The sequence below is a fragment of the Lissotriton helveticus genome, chromosome 8 (assembly GCF_964261635.1).
Source record: "Lissotriton helveticus chromosome 8, aLisHel1.1, whole genome shotgun sequence".
In the NCBI taxonomy this organism is placed as follows: domain Eukaryota; kingdom Metazoa; phylum Chordata; class Amphibia; order Caudata; family Salamandridae; genus Lissotriton; species Lissotriton helveticus.
In genome coordinates, this window is record NC_136069.1 from 1,171,709,560 (window position 1) to 1,171,727,242 (window position 17,683).

The 17,683-nt window shown below is 42.3% G+C and overlaps 1 protein-coding gene across 4 annotated transcripts in view; it reads left to right on the forward strand.

The window, feature by feature from the left end:
* ASMTL (acetylserotonin O-methyltransferase like) overlaps window positions 1-17,683 on the forward strand; it is a 221,177-nt gene that overhangs the window by 196,752 nt on the left and 6,742 nt on the right. For all 4 annotated transcript variants that reach the window (XM_078658086.1, XM_078658088.1, XM_078658085.1 and 1 more), the window contains exon 13: window positions 14,697-14,819. In XM_078658086.1, coding sequence (XP_078514212.1) covers window positions 14,697-14,819 — 123 coding nt within the window. The remainder of the gene's footprint in view (window positions 1-14,696; window positions 14,820-17,683) is intronic.

Genomic DNA, 17,683 nt, shown 5'->3' on the forward strand with positions numbered 1-17,683 from the left:
GCTGCGTGGGTCAGTAGGTAAGAAATCTTTCTAATTTTCCTCAATTTGAAGAGACTAGTGGACACCACTGTGCCCACTTGGCCTCTGAGAGAGAGGTCGGCGTTTATAGTAACCCCGAGACTCTTCACAGAGGGTGAAGGGATGAGAGAAGGGCCAAAGTCCATAGGCCAGAAATGTGGGCCCCAGCTGATGTCACTTTTCCCTGGCAGTACCAATTCGGTCTTGCCAGGGTTACGTTTTAGATGGTTGAGCGTGATCCAATGTTGGATAAAGAGCATCGTGGTTTTGAATTCCGTGGCCGAGTCAAGGGAGTCCAAGTTAAAAATCAGCTGGAGATCGTCGGCATAGTTGAAGACAGTGACTTTTCTGTCCTTTAGTGAGTGGAGCAGAGGCCTAAGGTACAGGTTAAACAACAGAGAGGATAGGGAAGAACCCTGTGGGACCCCCCACGATATGGGTACTTTGGGGGCCGTAAATGCGCCACGGCGTACTGCTTGGGTTCTACCTGTAAGGAAGGACTTAACCCAATTATAGGCAGGGCCTTGGATACCCGCCTGTTCGCCACGGTTCATTAAGATGTTATGATCAACCGTGTCAAACGCCGCCGACAGGTCCAGGAGGACCAGCGCCTGGGGGGCCCCTTATACGCGTTGGCTCTCAGTGTGTCCAGAACCGCAAGGATGACTGATTCTGTTGAATGTGCGGGTCGGAAACCAGCTTGGTTAGGCTCCAGGTAGTTGGATTGTTCTATGAAATTAGAAAGACAGCTGGTCACATGAGTCTCCATGATTTTGGCTAGGTAGGGTAAGAGGGAAATGGTAAGAGGGAAATGGGGCGGTAGTTGGCGGGATTAGAGGGATCGGCCCCAGGTTTTTTTAACAATGGGATAACCGTGGCATTTTTAAAGGTGGAGGGTACCTCCCCTGTACTAAGGGACTTATTCAGAAAAGGGAGAATAGTATGGGGTAGTGCAGAGAAGACCTCTCTTAGGACTGGGGGAGGGCAATGATCGCTGGGGGAGCCAGATTTGACACGGGTCAGAAGATGTGGTAGCGTGTCGGGACAGATGCCTGACAAGTGGCTCAGGCGAGAGGGATTTCTGGATATGGGGGTGGGATACTCGCCTTTATATTAGCAATTTTATCTAGAAAAAAGTTGTTCAGGGAGTCGCACAGTTCTTGCGTTGGAGCTAGTTAAAAACCTGGCTCTTCAAACAAGGGGAATAGTAGATCGAGCCTCAATCTTTTTAGTCTGCTTTACTAGCGCCGGGACAACTCTGCGGAGGTAGCTGTGCGCTCTATAAATGGCCTTTGTTTGATTGATTGATTGATTGTGGTAAAATGTGTATTGAATACAAACTTTATTTACATACACTATGTGTAAAGTCTGTTTTGTGACTCTCTGAGTATTTATTGTGAGACCGGGCTTTGCCAATGCTTTACACATTGGCTCTATCATAAATCGGACTGCTCAGTGCCAAGCTACCCAAGGGTGAACGCCAGTTATACAGTGTGTGTAATCACCTTACCCTTACAGGAGTGGTAGATTCTGCCTGGCTCCGCTCCACCTAAGCCAACCAGAAAGTGCCAGTTCCAACACCCTGCAAATAACAACCATGCCCATTGCTGTTGCAAAGATAAATAATTCAGTATCTCAAGGGGTGAATCTCGTGCCTAATCAATCCCTCACATCATGTATTGTCCTATCATATACCCCATGAGTAGTATGCCATGTGAGATTTGTCATACTGTTGAGCCCAACCTAATAAAAGTATCTGCCTGTAGCCTACAAGAAAGACATATGGAGATCAGAGTAATGTGTTCACCCCACTTTCCTTCCTCCAAAATACACACCACAGCTCCATAACATCTGCATAGATCCCCCAGTTCCCAGTCTTATAATGACTCTTATTGTGGGCTTTCAAACTAATAGCAATTGTTAGAGGTACAAACCAGCATTGCCCCATATTCCCGACCTTTATTTTATTTTAATTTTTTAATAGAAGTACAAGCTTGTGGGTGAGCAAATATCTCCCAGGTCATACAGTATAAGGAGTGATGAGTCAAATTGTCTCTATACTTGAATGGCCATGATACTGAATGGCCATTATCATTGGGGATTAATAGTCTTGAAGTCGTTTGTTTGTATATTTTAATTAATGAAATGGAACTGTAAAGGAAACCGAGCCAGATGTACGAACAGGTGGGTTGCAAATATTTGGTACAAATGCGGCAAAGACTTTTTGGGACCTGCCTGTAATTTTACAATGCAACATGCGTATTTCTATATTGTGTAACAAAATTTCCCTACATAAGGAAACGACCTGCTGAGTGAATATTTATCAGGCAGGCCTCTATTTACGACCCCATGCGATTGCCTACAACATCCATGTGCTTGCATTCCTAAGCTGGATTTTAAAAACAATTTTTATACAAGATTGTGTTTTTTAAAGAAACAGGTCTTGCTTTAAAAAAAATCTTCATTTTTATCAGTTATCAGTGAGGAAGCAGGCAGTGGTCCATAGGACTGCCCTCGCCTGCTCCACCCTGAGGCCTGCCAACACGATTCCCAAAGGGGAAGCTGAACAGCTTCCCCTTTAAAAATCAGTTGCCAAAGGGAAGCTGTACAACAAGCACAGCTTTTCCTTCACAAATCAGTTACCAATGGGGAAGCTGTACAACAGGCACATCTTTCCCTTCACAAATCAGTTGCCAAAGGGAAGCTGTACAACAGGCACAGCTTTCCCTTCACAAATCCGTTACCAATGGGGAAGCTGTACAACAGGCATATCTTTCCCTTCACAAATCAGTTGCCAAAGGGAAGCTGTACAACAGGCACAGCTTTCCCTTCACAAATCAGTTACCAATGGGGAAGCTGTACAACAGGCATATCTTTCCCTTCACAAATCAGTTGCCAAAGGGAAGCTGTACAACAGGCACAGCTTCCCCTTTAAAAATCAGTTACTAACGCCTTTGAAGAATATTTTACTTTTCAGTAATTTGTGATCCCAATAGTTATCATAAATCATTTGTATATGCCATTGCAAATCAAAATTAGCAGGAACCAGAGACGGGCTCAACAGTAATAATAAATGTGCAACACTAACACGTAGAGACAGAACCCTTTCATAATCCATTGTTAAAATGGAGTAACCCAAGAACACTAAAGCTGAAATACTGGATGAAGTCAAAACCTAACAATGAGACAGTTCTTGAACTCATGAAAAGAGGGAAGATAAATGCATCAACAGCACATACAGACATGATGGCCTCTCAAGAATGTGATGACTCCCTCCACCTAATGGTGACGTACAAACTTAATATTAAGCACATCTGACAGACTCAAGAGCCATATGCACACAAAGAAAATGGAAATGCTCAACACGATGAGGAAAGACAGACCCGGCAAACAAGCGCAAATAAATAAAAATTAAAAATGGCACCAAAAGCAGTCACATCAAGGAAGGATATTGCTAAGAATGGATGGCAAGTAGGGGGCACAGCCAGCCACAGAGCAAGATGGCCCCTTGCTGAAGCAGCTCCTGTCCCCCATCGACCACATCACCCTATCCTAATACCAGCAAAATCATGCGTCTCACGCACCAGGATGGCTTAAGATCTAAAGGCTACTGGCCACGCGGATACACAAACTCAGCTTGTGGCGACCTTACACCCAAGGACGAGGCGAGGCCTAAGCAGAAATTCTGAGCATGCCTTGCATGCACAACTGGCAGCAGCAGCTGTAACTGAAGAAGGAAGACCGAGTCAGAGCAGAGCTACCTCTGTCAGTCAACTGAAAAGAATTACCATTGCGGCAACTCGTGCTGCCACTGGCCCAACGCTCACAGAGCTAGGAGGTGGCTGTGTCCCTGCGGGGAAGTGCGAAGCGGGCGGGAATAAGCCATTGGCGGCCCCGGGCCCACGCAGCTCACTGCCGGCGGTTTAGCTCGGCTGCCAAAAAACTCAGCATCATATGGCAGCAAACATGTTTAACACCACAGCGGCACCCCACAGAAAGTCTTTCCTGCCTGCAAGAATTGCTGGAGACCCAGTTTACCTGGCGACGACCAAGGGTCGTGCCAGCCTGCTCTCTGCTGCCTGCTGTGTGCCGCTGCATGGGAGACGTGGTGTTGCCACACTCACAGCCCCCTTCTGCAAGGCCTGTGTTGAATTTGTGGGCAGCCCCAGGAAGTGGTCTGCCTGCACCAGGGACAACGCGAGTGGTGTAGGGGCCCCATAAGGGATTGAGTCCAGTGCATCCCTTCAGGCCTCAGCGTGGCGCCTGCAACTTTCTCTTCCCTGCGGTAAAGTGATAAAACACCTTCCATCCTTACAACTGCTGCGTCCCACTGAAACATATCGCTATTTGCAGATACGCCACGCACTTGTACACCATTTTCAAAAGGAGCGGTGCTTCCCAAGTCCTTGCCACTAGAGGAGAGATTATTAGATGATCACATGTCCTGCAAGGCAATCTCCCTCACATACCACAAATTAATCAACAACTCACCTGATTTCCTAAAACATCTACGGGAACAATGGGAATGCGATCTGGAGGGTCTGAAGGACGACAAGTCACCTGAGGCTCAGGGGCCCCTTAGTAAAGTGGCTATAAGGTTAAGGTTCCGCCTCATGCAGCTAAAAATACTACAAAGATCCTATTATGCATGCACTACAATGGTAAAAATGGGCAGGGCAATGGCAGTACAGTGTTGTAGGCAGGGCGGACAGAAAAGGACTGTATGGAGTTGCCCTGAGATACAAACATATTGGGAGTCTGTGGTCTATTGTATGAATAATCTGTGGGAGGAACATGGGTGCTTCTACAAAATGGTGGCTTTTAAATGTCTGGGATGCAACAGATCTCAACCACATGGAGCAGATTTAGATCACACTTGGGCTGACGGTAGCCAGAACAAATATTGCGCGTTTATGGGGGATGGAGCAAGCACCACAACTGGGAGACTAGAAACGGACATGGATTGGTGCCGGCTGGCTGAGAAATTGGTATACGAGGGCCAGGGCTGTCCTAAAAAATAGGCAAAAAATATGGGGGAAATGGAACGAGGAAATCCCTGCACGTTCCTCGTTGGTGCTGGTTCCAATGTATTGCTTGCTTTCAGTGGCATAGCTGGGGGCAGCACTTTTTTAGGGGCTGCAGGTGAGGTGAGCAATTTTGGCGAGCGCAATGTAAGTGTTTTTCTTTTTTTCTTTTATTTTCCCTTGTTGTCTTTCGACTCACCCCCCTCTTTACGTGCACCAGCCATCACTGGGTGGCAAACTCTGGGACCGCCCAGGCGGCAAGAGCTCTAGTTATGCCACTGCTCGCTTTATCACTCTGAATGAAATGTTCTTTTTGATGATGTGATGGGCAGGGGAGGGAACACAGAGGCTATTAGTGGTGGAGAAAAAATGTGTTTTAATTGACTGTGTTGATATCCAACAGTGTGTTGTTTTCTTTGTGTTTAGAATTATTTGTCATGCCTACAATAAAAACATTTATTAAAAAAGAATATATAGCAAGTTGACAAAGGATACAGGCACACTGTGGGAGCCATTGATAAGTGACATATTTGTGCCATCAAAAAATCAAGTACCTCATTGGAAACCAAAATTGATGTTTTGGCCATAAACTAAATTTGCTGAGAACTGACCTCTGGAAGGTCAAGGGTAGAGCCATGGTTCAAAGTAATCCACAGGCAGGCTGGTGGTGATATTTCACAACTAAAGAAGCAGCATCAGAACTTCAGATGCTGACAAAGAATTTCAAAAGCAAGGTCCGATGAGATAGAAGGACGCTCTTGAAGGAGCAATATTCTTCTGACTAGGTTGCTTTCCTAAAGGAGAAATATTCACTTTGTTTGATTTCTAGTGGGGGCTGTGGGACAGAGCATGGAATTTTTCTTAGAGTAATGCATAATCCAAAAAATGAAAATAAGGGAGCTGTTCTCTCTATTGAAAGAGTACATATGGCATGAGTACCGCCTTCCTCCTCGCCGCCCTTCTCCCGTGTTCCACAGAGTTAAAACAACAGAGGTCTTCATTTTACACAATGAACAAAAAAGCAAGACTGAGGGTAGTGGATGGTAAACGCTCCCTATTCTTTACAAACCCAGACGGGACAGGGTTGAGAAAATGAGCCAATGGAAGCGGAATGTAAATTGCATACTAGAACTGGATGTTTCAGCAATAACTGACAATGAACAATCTCTTTAGAAGGTTCATGGTATTGAGTAGGAGCAAAACAAGAAAACGTCAGCAATTTTCAATCTAATATGAGAAATGTTAGCTACTTAGCGATTTGTAAGCACTGTTACTTTTTGAGCCCACTGAACAAAACTAGCAATGGTTAAAACAGATACATTGAAATTAATTTTGAGAATGAGAAATTTGAGTTAAAATCTTACAGACAGTGGCTATAGAAAGACTGGGCTAGACCAGATAAATTACTTTCATGGTTATTAAAATAAGAAAAACCAACGCGCACATAGCTGCAGTAGAGGACACATAGGGCACATGAATTACACACGGGGGAATCAATAGAAATTGCTTTGAATATTTCGATGAGTTATATAAACCTATGCCATCCTAAGATCAATGGAAACAAACAGCCCTACAAATTTTAAAATGGTAGTTTAAAGCAAAGTGAGCGCCTGAGGAGTGAAGGCTGCGTAAAGGACAGTAACATCCACATTTTGCTTGTAAGTGAGCAGGTCACAATGAGTGAGGAATAGGCTCTCAGATAGATTTGTGAATAGAGAGACAATGAAAATCCCTCAAAACGAGACACATATGGGTCCTTCTTGGTAAGGGTGCCATAGTCTGTGCCTCCAAGTTTTGTAGCAACAGCAATTTAGAAAACATGTACTTCGGAAGCCCTAAAAGTAAAGCTTCATAGTAGTCTAGCTGAGAGAGAGTTATGCTTTGAACCACTGTTTTCCTACTGGCAACAAATTATGGTTGAAAGGTTTTAGCAGGTAGCATCAGGTTGTAAAAGCACTAGAGAGTGATTCCATTGATGCATTCGCTAAAAGAAAATTGTCAATAATTAAAGAAGGGTTTTGGGCCTTCCATAACTAGTGTAGGTGGGATACCAAACCACCAATCCATGGACCACACCTCTGAAGAGCTTCTCAGATTTAAAAGCTATTTTTTTCCTGAATTTAACTTCCTTGTATTATGGGACATCCCGGAAGATACAGCTGTCAACTAAAATTTTAAGCGTTCTTTACTAGAGCCTCTAGGATCTTCATGAGGAAGGGCCAACTGATTATTGTCTGTATTCAAACCATTAAAGTGAAGCCAAATGATCTAAATCAATAGGCAAGAAATGCAACATAGATGTTAAACAATGGCTTAATTAATGATGATCCCTGTGATATACCCTGCTTCACTGGTGCAAGTTCAGACTGTAAAAGCGGTATTTTATCTGCTTGACTTCCGTAATCTAATTAAGGTCTAATCCAGGCCAAAATGTTCCCTAATATGCTTGATTTGTGAAGCCTCAAAAGCAAGATGACTTGTGAAATTGTATCAAAAGCTGCAGAGGGATCTCATACTATTAAAGCGGCTCTGCTGCTTTTGCCCAGAATCCATTGCATCTCATCAGTAATAGACTGAATCACTGTTTCTGACTGAACCCTGACTTTATTAATAAAATCAATCAGGAGCCCATTCTCATGTTTTTCAAGGATTGTAACGGGGATAGGAAGCAATAAATTGGGACAGCAGTTAGGTAAACACCTTATAATTAAATGTTGGGTTTCTTTAATAGAGGAGTACCCACTGCTTGCTGTCTCGCATGAGGGACAGATATTGATGATAAGGATGTGTTGCATAGTGAGGTCATGACAAAATAAAATGTGGTGTAATACTAGGTGCAAAATCTGTACCAGACAGTCTTCCTACAGGGGATTAGATTTTAATGAGGAGAGCAATGATCTTGTATACTTGAGGGTTAAAAGATCAATCTTCGATAAACACATGTCTAAGTACTTGATTGAATTAGATTTCTCATGAGTATCAAAATATGAATAAAGAGGCTTTAGCGGTGAAAGCCTGATAGATTCATTAGTTTGTACTCGAAAAGAAATCCACCATCCAGCTGCACTGCTCCTCTGAAGAGCGATGTAATATCTTGTTACAGGTTAAATATATCAGTGATTCAACAATACTAAACAGCTCTGTTGATTAATTAGAAGCTTATATTATTTTAGGTTGATATAATTCTGATTTGGCCCTTAACAATAAGTATTTTTAGTGGCAGATCACTACCAAATATATCTGAGTTTTTGGGTATTTGTATTTTAGGCCTTACACCAATTACATTCTCGAGTTTTGCAGGCTCATTTTGCTTTCGCATGTTTTTCTGAGAACCAAGTTGCTGATGGTGTTTTACAACAGGAAATGTTTTGTTTGAGTGGTGCTAGCATATGCTGTTTATCTGAGACCCAGAGCTCGTACTGCCAGTGTAGAGTATGCATGTTAATTTCTTCAATAAAATATCAAATGTGATCTTATGCTATAATCGTCCGGACTAGGAGCTAGTAAAATGAATTTTACAATTCTGCTCATCTGTACTATAATCACAGAGCATAGTTCTGTTATCAGACCATGCAACAGACGGGCTCCTTGCAGTAAATGTTACTACTAGAGAAGAACATTTGATCTAAAGCATCCCCTACCGCATTGATGAAAAAGTTGAAAAACTGGGTGAGTCCAATAGACATGCCTTTCTTGATAAAACATAATGTATCTGGCAGCTCAGGGCTATCCTCCCAAATATTTAAACCCTCCAAGCCTCAGAAATTAGGCTTTCTGGAGTAAAGGAGAATAGAGATAGTTTAAAATATTGGCTCAACCTGGTGTTGATTCCTAGTGGCTGCTAAAGGAGGAGACTGGAATAAGTGATCAATGGTGCGAGGGCCAGTTTGAATCACAAACGTTCTGCCTATGCTGTGTCCTCCAGATTCATATGGGAGATTGCAAAGGATTCTCATTACATCAGTGACAAGGCTCTTCCTCTCTTTTTAAGATCTAAGATTTAAGCTCATAATGATAAATGTATTGTAATGCGTGCAGACCATTGTCAATCCTAAATTCTTATAAAATATTTGGTAAAGTATTAGCTAACAGATTGAAGAAGTTGTTTGCTAGAACTATACATCAAGAACAACTTAGTTTCTTGCCAGATAGGATTACATGATTAACGCAGATCAGCCTGTTATGGAAGAATGGAACACCACAATAACAATGAATATGTACTGCCTCATTTGTCACAGAGAAGGAAACTGATACAGTAGATTGGGAATACCTATCCAAGGCTCTAGATAGCATGTACTTTGTAGATCGCCCACGTAACAGGTAAATACAAATTTGGTACTATCTGATGGATGGAAGTTGGGCAGAAGCACAAGACAAGGCTGCCCCTAGCATTCGAGCAACTAGCATGCATTTTACACAAGCAGCTCCATACTTCTGGCATAACAACAGGAAGGACAGATCCTATCTTTTTGTATCCGGACGAGATACTAAATAGACTAGTTGTTTCTATTTGTGGCTTATGCATTGGGTTGAACAATGTATGCAGGTCTAATGATATAAACTCAGTTGGGAGAAGCTATTAATGTGCCCTTTGGGAGTACAGGACAGATGTGAAATGTAGATCAACTCAAGACACCAATAAAAATCACACATTGAACCATTTAGATAGCTAGCAATGTTAATCACAGTGAATATTCTACAAAGTAGGATATTTAATATCTTGAGAGTTATTGGGTCATTACATAAATGATAGAATTTGGCAGCCAGCCCCATTATTATTAGCAGGAAAGGAACCATTAAAACAACAATTATATTTGTGCGGGGACTATAATATACTCCAAGACTGCATGGTTGCTGACTCAACAGAGGATTCTCTGAAAGTAGATTAGATGACACGTCGATTGATATGGAGAGATGAGACAAACCGGGTAGGACTAATTATACTGAAGAGCCATAAGAGGATGCAACTTCCACACATGGAAGACTGCTAGATTGAATCCCAGTTACAAAGTGGTTTGCAGGAGATGTTTCAATAAAATATCACACTGAGTCCAAAAACTGCTTCCTGGGAGGGTTATAGAAGGATGTGAGCCCTAATCAACATGGCTTAACTCCATGGATCATGCATGCTGCACCTTCAGACACTCGAAATCCGTAAAGGGCAGCAGGTGCACTGAAATCCAAGAGGACCCTTACACGGGGGAGCCCATGCATTTAGGAAAGCATAGCTTGCCACCTGGCCCCAGCATAGTCAGGCAAGTTTTAAAAATACCAAAGGTGAAGTTAGGAAGAAGAAGCAGGAGGATGTCAAAAACACTGTACAAGGAAGCGCATTGAGAAGCAATAAAAGACCAAAGGTGCTCAGGAGAATGCTAGTGGCTAGTGTTGAGACTTTGGAACTGGAGAACCAGGTGTGAATCAGAGCCTGAGCTCAATATCCTGTGATTCTGGGTAAATTAATCATCTTGTGCCGAAAAGATAGGTGTAACCTAATCTCGTTCTCTTGTAAAGCACTTTGATGTTCTCGGATTAAGCTGGCGCTGTATAAAACTTCAATAAAAATGTTTTTGATAAATACTGAACGGTAACAAAGTTGAGAGTACCAGAGGGTAAAGTAGAGAGCAGTGGAATTCATTATGGAGGACCTGAGGGTATACTGACATTCCAGAAGGTACAGTGATGACAAACCATGATATGGCAGGGATTAGGAATTGGCAAGGTTAAGAAAGACCAATTGGAAAAGTTTGGCTTTTACCAGTGTACACAATGCTTAGAATAGCAATATAGCAGCTGTTGTTTTTGAGCAGCGGGCTACATAACATAGCATGTTTAATGATTATTTCTTAATTTATTGCTGTTGAGTGACAGTGATAAAGAATTGTTTGGCATACAGTTGCCACCTCCTTGGCTATAGTTAAAGTCAGGACCTGGGTGGGACCACTTTGTGGCTCATGGGAAAGGTGAGGGGCATGGGCACATTGCTAGCCACTCACACAGATAGGCCACTGCTGCTCAACGATTCTTAGAAGTTGTTAATTAAAAAAAAAAAAAAACTAAAGAGTAAATGCTATGGAATTTGTATTAACAATTTTACCAGCTATCAGTATTCAGGCAAATGTTCTATTGATGCTCAGAACTGAAATTAATTCAGTCTTGTACCGTTCGTGATTTATGTGCGATGTTTGCTTTGGCCAAATCTGAGATGACACTGACTGCTATAACTGATTCAAGACTGGGGCAGTCACTACTGTTGAGAGCTCCTGTTTGTCTACTGCTACCATGGAATATACTTTGATACATTTATATGAATATTTCTCCTTAAGGCAAATCCTTGTTGAGTAACCAATGTAGTTTTTGCTAGGTTTCTATCCCTTTAAACCTCCACTCCTTCCCCCTAATGATTCAATTGGCATTTCAGTTATAACTGTCTTTTATCGCCATTGCTTCGGCAAGAAGAGGTCAGAAATATCCAGTCCCCCTGGCCTCAGCAAGCAACAATGCCAATAGGTCCTTTCCAAATTCAAAATCAATTCAGGCAACCACTGGATCTTTGGGTTCATAGTAAAAACTGTTTTTTTAAGTCCCATATATTTGTATAAACTATGTTACAGAGTGCCATATATCCCTGCCTACAGAATATTAAAATATAAAATCTCTTCTACGTTCACGCATTCATCTTTTGGGGCCTCATCTATTGGCGACTATCGCGGAAGACGCAGACCTGGCCTGTATGCCAAGGGACTGGCGACACGCGGAGATTGTACTCTTTTCAAGCTGGGTCCACCCCCAGAAGATCCTGCTTCTTATCGCCCCATCTCCCTTATTAACCTCTAACCAAAATTGCTAGGGAAGGTCCTTGCAGATCGCCTTCGGGGGTGTATCACAGACCTGATTCATCCTGACCAGTCTTGCTTTATGCCCCAGAGGGACACTAATATGAGACTATTGGGGACCACTCCTGTTTATTTTGTTTATTGTTTTATTCTGATTTAAACCACTGGTGCTGCGGCTGACAAGGGATGTCACCCCTTAAGAACTATGAATATGGTTAAAACAAGCTGAAGTGCTTGTTACAGTAACGCACTGTTCAAGCACTTCAGCTTGTTTTAACCATATCCAGAGGGACACTAGGCACAATGTCAGACGAGTCCATAACGCTATCGCCCCTACTTTGGGAAGACCCGCTGCTCTGTTATTAGCAGATATTAATAAAGCTTTTGATTCGCTGAGCTGGGTCTATATTTTTCAACTGCTCGAGGCGATCCATTTCGGACCCCACTTCCTGACATATATACGCCTGTTATACACGGACTTGACGGCATCAGTCCAAATTGCGGGACACCGCTCATGATCTTTTCCGATCCAGTGGGGCACCCGTCAAGGCTGTCCACTCTCTCCATTGTTGTTCACCCTTGCAGTCGAACCTCTGGCGGCCTGGGTCAGAAGTGACCCAGTGCTCAGGGGGTTTGATTGGTCCTGATCGCGGTCAGACCATATAGCTTTATACACGGATGACGTCCGCATATTGGAAATTCTGAGGGTATTTGGGGGCACCACGGGCCTCCACGCCAATCCCACTAAGTCCTTCTTGTTCCCAGTGTGCGGACACCAGGATCGCGAGTCATGGGCGGCCCAGCTCTCTTGGGCTACAGATGGATTCCGATATTTAGGGATTTACGTCTCACCTTGCCCCAAGATTTCCTGGGCACACAATATTACCCCATTTTTAATTAGCCCTAAGAATGAAACAACAATATGGTCCCCCCTCTCCCTCTATGGGTGCTCAGCCATCTTTAGGATGGTTTCTTTACCTCGGATCCTGTACTGCCTCCAAAAATGTCCTTACCCTCTCCCCCGCAATTGGTTTGCACAGGTGAATGCTATACAAAATAATTTCCTCTGGGGTGGTGGGACTGTTCGTGTGGCACTCCGTACATGTACACAGTCCACATACTGCGTGGGGATAGCGGCGGCTGATATTTATTCCTATTATGTTGCGTCTCACCTCCTTGTAATCAACAAATTATGGTATAATTCCCCTACAGACACAGCATACACTATCGAACACGCCGCAATGGAACAAGTCCCTCTTCTCCACTTACTGTACAGCTACACACGTTTAGACCACCTACCACCGGCTGGCAGAGTAGTCATACAGCTATGGAAGGCCAAGACCAGACAAATGGGGTGGAAAGGAAAACTCACTCAACAAACCCCCCTATGGCATGGCACACACCATCAATCAGCAACCTCTTTAGACGGGTTCCGGAGATGGGACCTGGTGGGGATTTTGACCCTTGGGGATATATCACGGGGTACTACCCTAAAATCATTCCAACAACTTCAGACGGGCTTCAGCCTCCATAAGTCGCAGTTTTATAAATGTTTGCAACTCCGTCATGCACTCATCCCCCAGATCCGAAATCTAGAGGCTCTTCCTGAGTTCCAGCCCTTGGATGGTCGCCTGCTGATGGGAGACTTTGGTTTACACAAAATTAGACAAATATACCAAACACTGACGACGTACACACCTACTACCCTCGATAACACCCGACTGGCCTGGCAGGCAGATATTCCGAAAGTCACAGATGATGACTGGGCTGAGGCGATTGCCAGCCTGAGGGGCGCGGCGGTCTCCACACGTAACCGGTCCATCCAGTTAAAATATTTATATAGAATATATTACACTAGGGTACGACTGTGGTGAATGGGGGTTATTCAGTCCCCAACGTGCCTACGGTGTGGCGTAGATGATGGCTCCTTCATACACACGGTATGGAGCTGCATAGCTTTGCAGCCCTTCTGGAACAGGGTTTGATCATGCCTTAATGAGGTGTTGGCATGGGTGCTTCTACTCGACCAAACTGTTTTTATTGCATTCCACCGATGACATAGAGGGGAACCGCTATAAACCGCATCTATTGTTCCTTGCCCTTCCTATTGCCAAAAGAGATATTGCACAGGGGTGGAAGGCGCCATCTCCCCTACCATAGGCAAATGGAAAACTGAATTGGATAAATGTATGGGGGCCGAGATTGCTGTATTTGAGGCCTGGGGTTGCCCCAGGAAACACCGCAAGATCTGGACATGGTGGGCGACCTACCAAGGAATTGAGTTGCGCCCCCCCCCTGCCTGAAGAGGATCCATGAGTGGCACCCTCCTATCCCTGACGTGTATCACACAATATTGTATCATTTGGTCCTATTATTGCACTGTCATGATGTATTATTAGAGTTGGATGAATCATGTGCTGAATTATTGAGATTAACAACTGTCTGCGTAATGGTTGTATTATTGTTTCTCCTGCATGTTTGGCAGGTATTGTCTGTCAGTATAAAAATGGTTACCGATGCAAATATTATCCTTCTGTTCACACAGATCCTTAAAGGGCTCACGCCCACTACAATGCAGAATAACCAAATAAAGTTTGTTATTAAAAAATATATATATATATATAAAATCTCTGAATATCTTTGCCTACCAGTAAGAGAAACATATCTGTTGATTGTTATTCTAAGAATTGCAGATTTCTTTTGTCTTGTGTGACTGGCACCATTCTAAGATTTTGCATTATACGAATTAACCTGCTTTGTTTTAACCATATTAAACCGTTATTAAAATAATGTGATATTCTAAATGTCTGTGTTCTTACAGGTGATTTTTTAAAAGACAACCTCCCTGTCGTGGATCTTTATATTCTTACAAGGGTGTTGCACGATTTATCTGATGAAAATCTACACACGTTGTTAACCAGAATATCCACTATTAGCAAGCCAGGTAATAGATTTGTCTTTTCTTAATGTCTCTGAATAAACTGCCTACTTAAAATATCTCTGGGTGTTCTCAAGATGCAAAAAGATTGTTTCATAGTACATTTCTGTGGCAATCCAGGCCTACCAAACATTTTTTCTGACACTAATACTCGCTGCTGGCTAAGATCGGGCATCACGGTTTTAGGGGATTTTTATGGAATACAAGGTTTTTTAGAATTCAATACTCTTAAACTATTATATAATCTATCTGAAAATATGAGATATAAACACTTACAGATACACAACTACCTAATTAATAAAAAACAATTATTGGAGGTCACTGAAAGCGATATCTGGACATGTTTATACTCCTCCAAAAATAAATCCACAATAAGCGAAGTTTACAAGCTCTTTGTTGGATTTAAATCAAATGATTGTATTAAACTGGCTGACAAATGGAGCAGAATGCTGGGGTCAAATATAACATCTAAACAGATTGAGAGCTCTTTAACAAATATCAATAAACGAGTGCGATCTTCAAACCTTAGACTACAACAATTTAGAACAACCTGTATGTTGTACTATACCCCGGAAAGAATCTCAAAATGGCCATCTAATAATAACATTCATAGTGATCGTACAAAATGCCCTAAATGCTCTGCCGAAGCAGCTGACTTAGCACATGTTTTATTCTCATGCCCGAATCTCAAAACTTTTTGGCATGATGTAGAAAAAGTTCTTAAACTGAAACATATTCAGCTGCCTACATTTACGGCCACTTCTGTTTTGTTAGACACTTACTCGGCATCTTTTCCACAAGCTGCTTTGGCCACGATATTAATGTCCTGTGCTAAGCTAACTTTGGCCAGAGCATGGATTAGTCCAGAAATACCTAAGGTCTGGGATTGGTGGGCCCTGGTAGTCGAGATATACTCAATGGAGCTAGCTCTAGCTAAGATCAGGGGCTTACAGTCATTGAAAAAGCACCAAAAAATTTGGGGTACTTTTATAGATTTATGATGCTTTATTTTGTATATATTATATTTTCTCTTTTCTTGTGATTCAGGGGGGGGGTTTAGAAAATAGTTTGAACTACATTATTCGCATCAACGTTGAAAAGAAACTGATATTATATATATATATATTTTTTTTTTTTTCTTCTTTTTTTTTTTTTTTCTTCTCTTTTTGCTGATTATCTATTTTCAAAACAATATTTCATGATTTAGTTGTATTTATTTTATATGGAAAAAATTTATGTATGTCAAAATGAATTGCTTATGAATTAATTCACTCATCCCTTGTACGCCTGCAAACAATAAAAACATTTAAAAAAAAAATAAATAAAAAGGATTTATTCATGCAAAAAAAAAAAAAAAAAAAAGACATCTGAAAATTCAATTTCTTGGTTTAAGTTCTGCAAGGGTACGGTGTGCAAAACATATGAAGATTGGAAAATATAAAACGTAATAAGAGAAATGTGTTAGTCAACCTTAGGCCAAAGAATTACTCCTGAGCTCCAGAGTGCAGAAAGTCCTATTGTGTGTGCATATATATCCTTTCCCACAATCTAATCTTGTTTAAAAATTGAAGCTTTGATCTTTCCCTCTGCGACTTCTGCTTCAATATCTGTAACATTAGTCGGGTATTCTTGAGACACTGTTTATTAAACCTAGCCAGCAATCCTGGTGCGATCTTACCACTGGCTTGTTGGGGATGCAGCAGCGGTCCAATTAATGCATTTTAGACGTGGCTTTGTTGTTTAAATTCCCAGTTAAATCACCATACGTAGTTCAGCAGTTGTAATCCGCTCAGCTCTACATGCACCAACTTCTGTTTTCAGAGAGAAAGACAATGAATGCCCAAATGTCAGCACTCGTAGAGTAATTGCAACTCTATCTTGAAATAATTCTGTCACCATTTTAATCATTATGAAATTATTACCTGCATTCTCTTGGCTACGCCAGAGACACATGCACAGGTTTTAGGAGTGCATTCACAATTCACTTCTGTTTTCCTGGCAGGCCAATTTTTCTGGACCTGTGGAACTCTGTTGTCCGAAATCATTTATCCTGAAATCCGGATTCATGGGAGCAATGTGTGTTTAACACATCTCTAAAAAAAACTACCAGTCATACACAAAATATTATGTTGGCTAGCAGTAGACCAGAAATAAGGGGATGGGATAAGATAGAAAACAGCGACACTGGATATTGCCACACTAACTTGACATTCAGCTGAGCACTGCCTTCAGCTGAATGAGCTTCTCATATCCTGTATCGCATATGAAATAGCTCCAGAAAATATACATTTCTGTGTTTTCAACTGGTGTGTCTCCGTTTCCAAGTCCATATTTCAGGCCCTCAATAGCATGTATCCAAAGTTACATATTGCCATTTATAGCTTGTAGAAATCCTACCCAAATAAGGGAGTCACCATCGTTGTTAACGACAGTGGTTATACATTAGCCTCACCAGCTTCCAACTACAGGTCTATGGTGCTGAAGCTCAGTTGCCTCCTCCACGAAGTCCTTCCCATCGCTGCTGCTTGGACAGGATGTGGCGTGACTGCCAGAGCTGCCAAATGGGGATCCAGGTTCGATAGTTTGTGCCGGCTCAACAATCTGTGATTCTGGGGAAATCACTTGATCTCCTCATGCCTACCAAAAATGAACAGCGCCTTAGCCACACACTACACATCCGAGTAGGATTGTTATTATTGACTGTTCCTGTTGCCGGGTACCCTTGTTTGATGACTTGTTGGTCGGGGCTTCTTGAGTCCCTCCTACTGTTGTGGCCTTCCCAAGACATCTTATATTCACTGACTCCTCGGCCCACCTGTACTCAAGAACTACACTCCTCACAGTTCTGGATTCACTTCAGGAGTACTCAA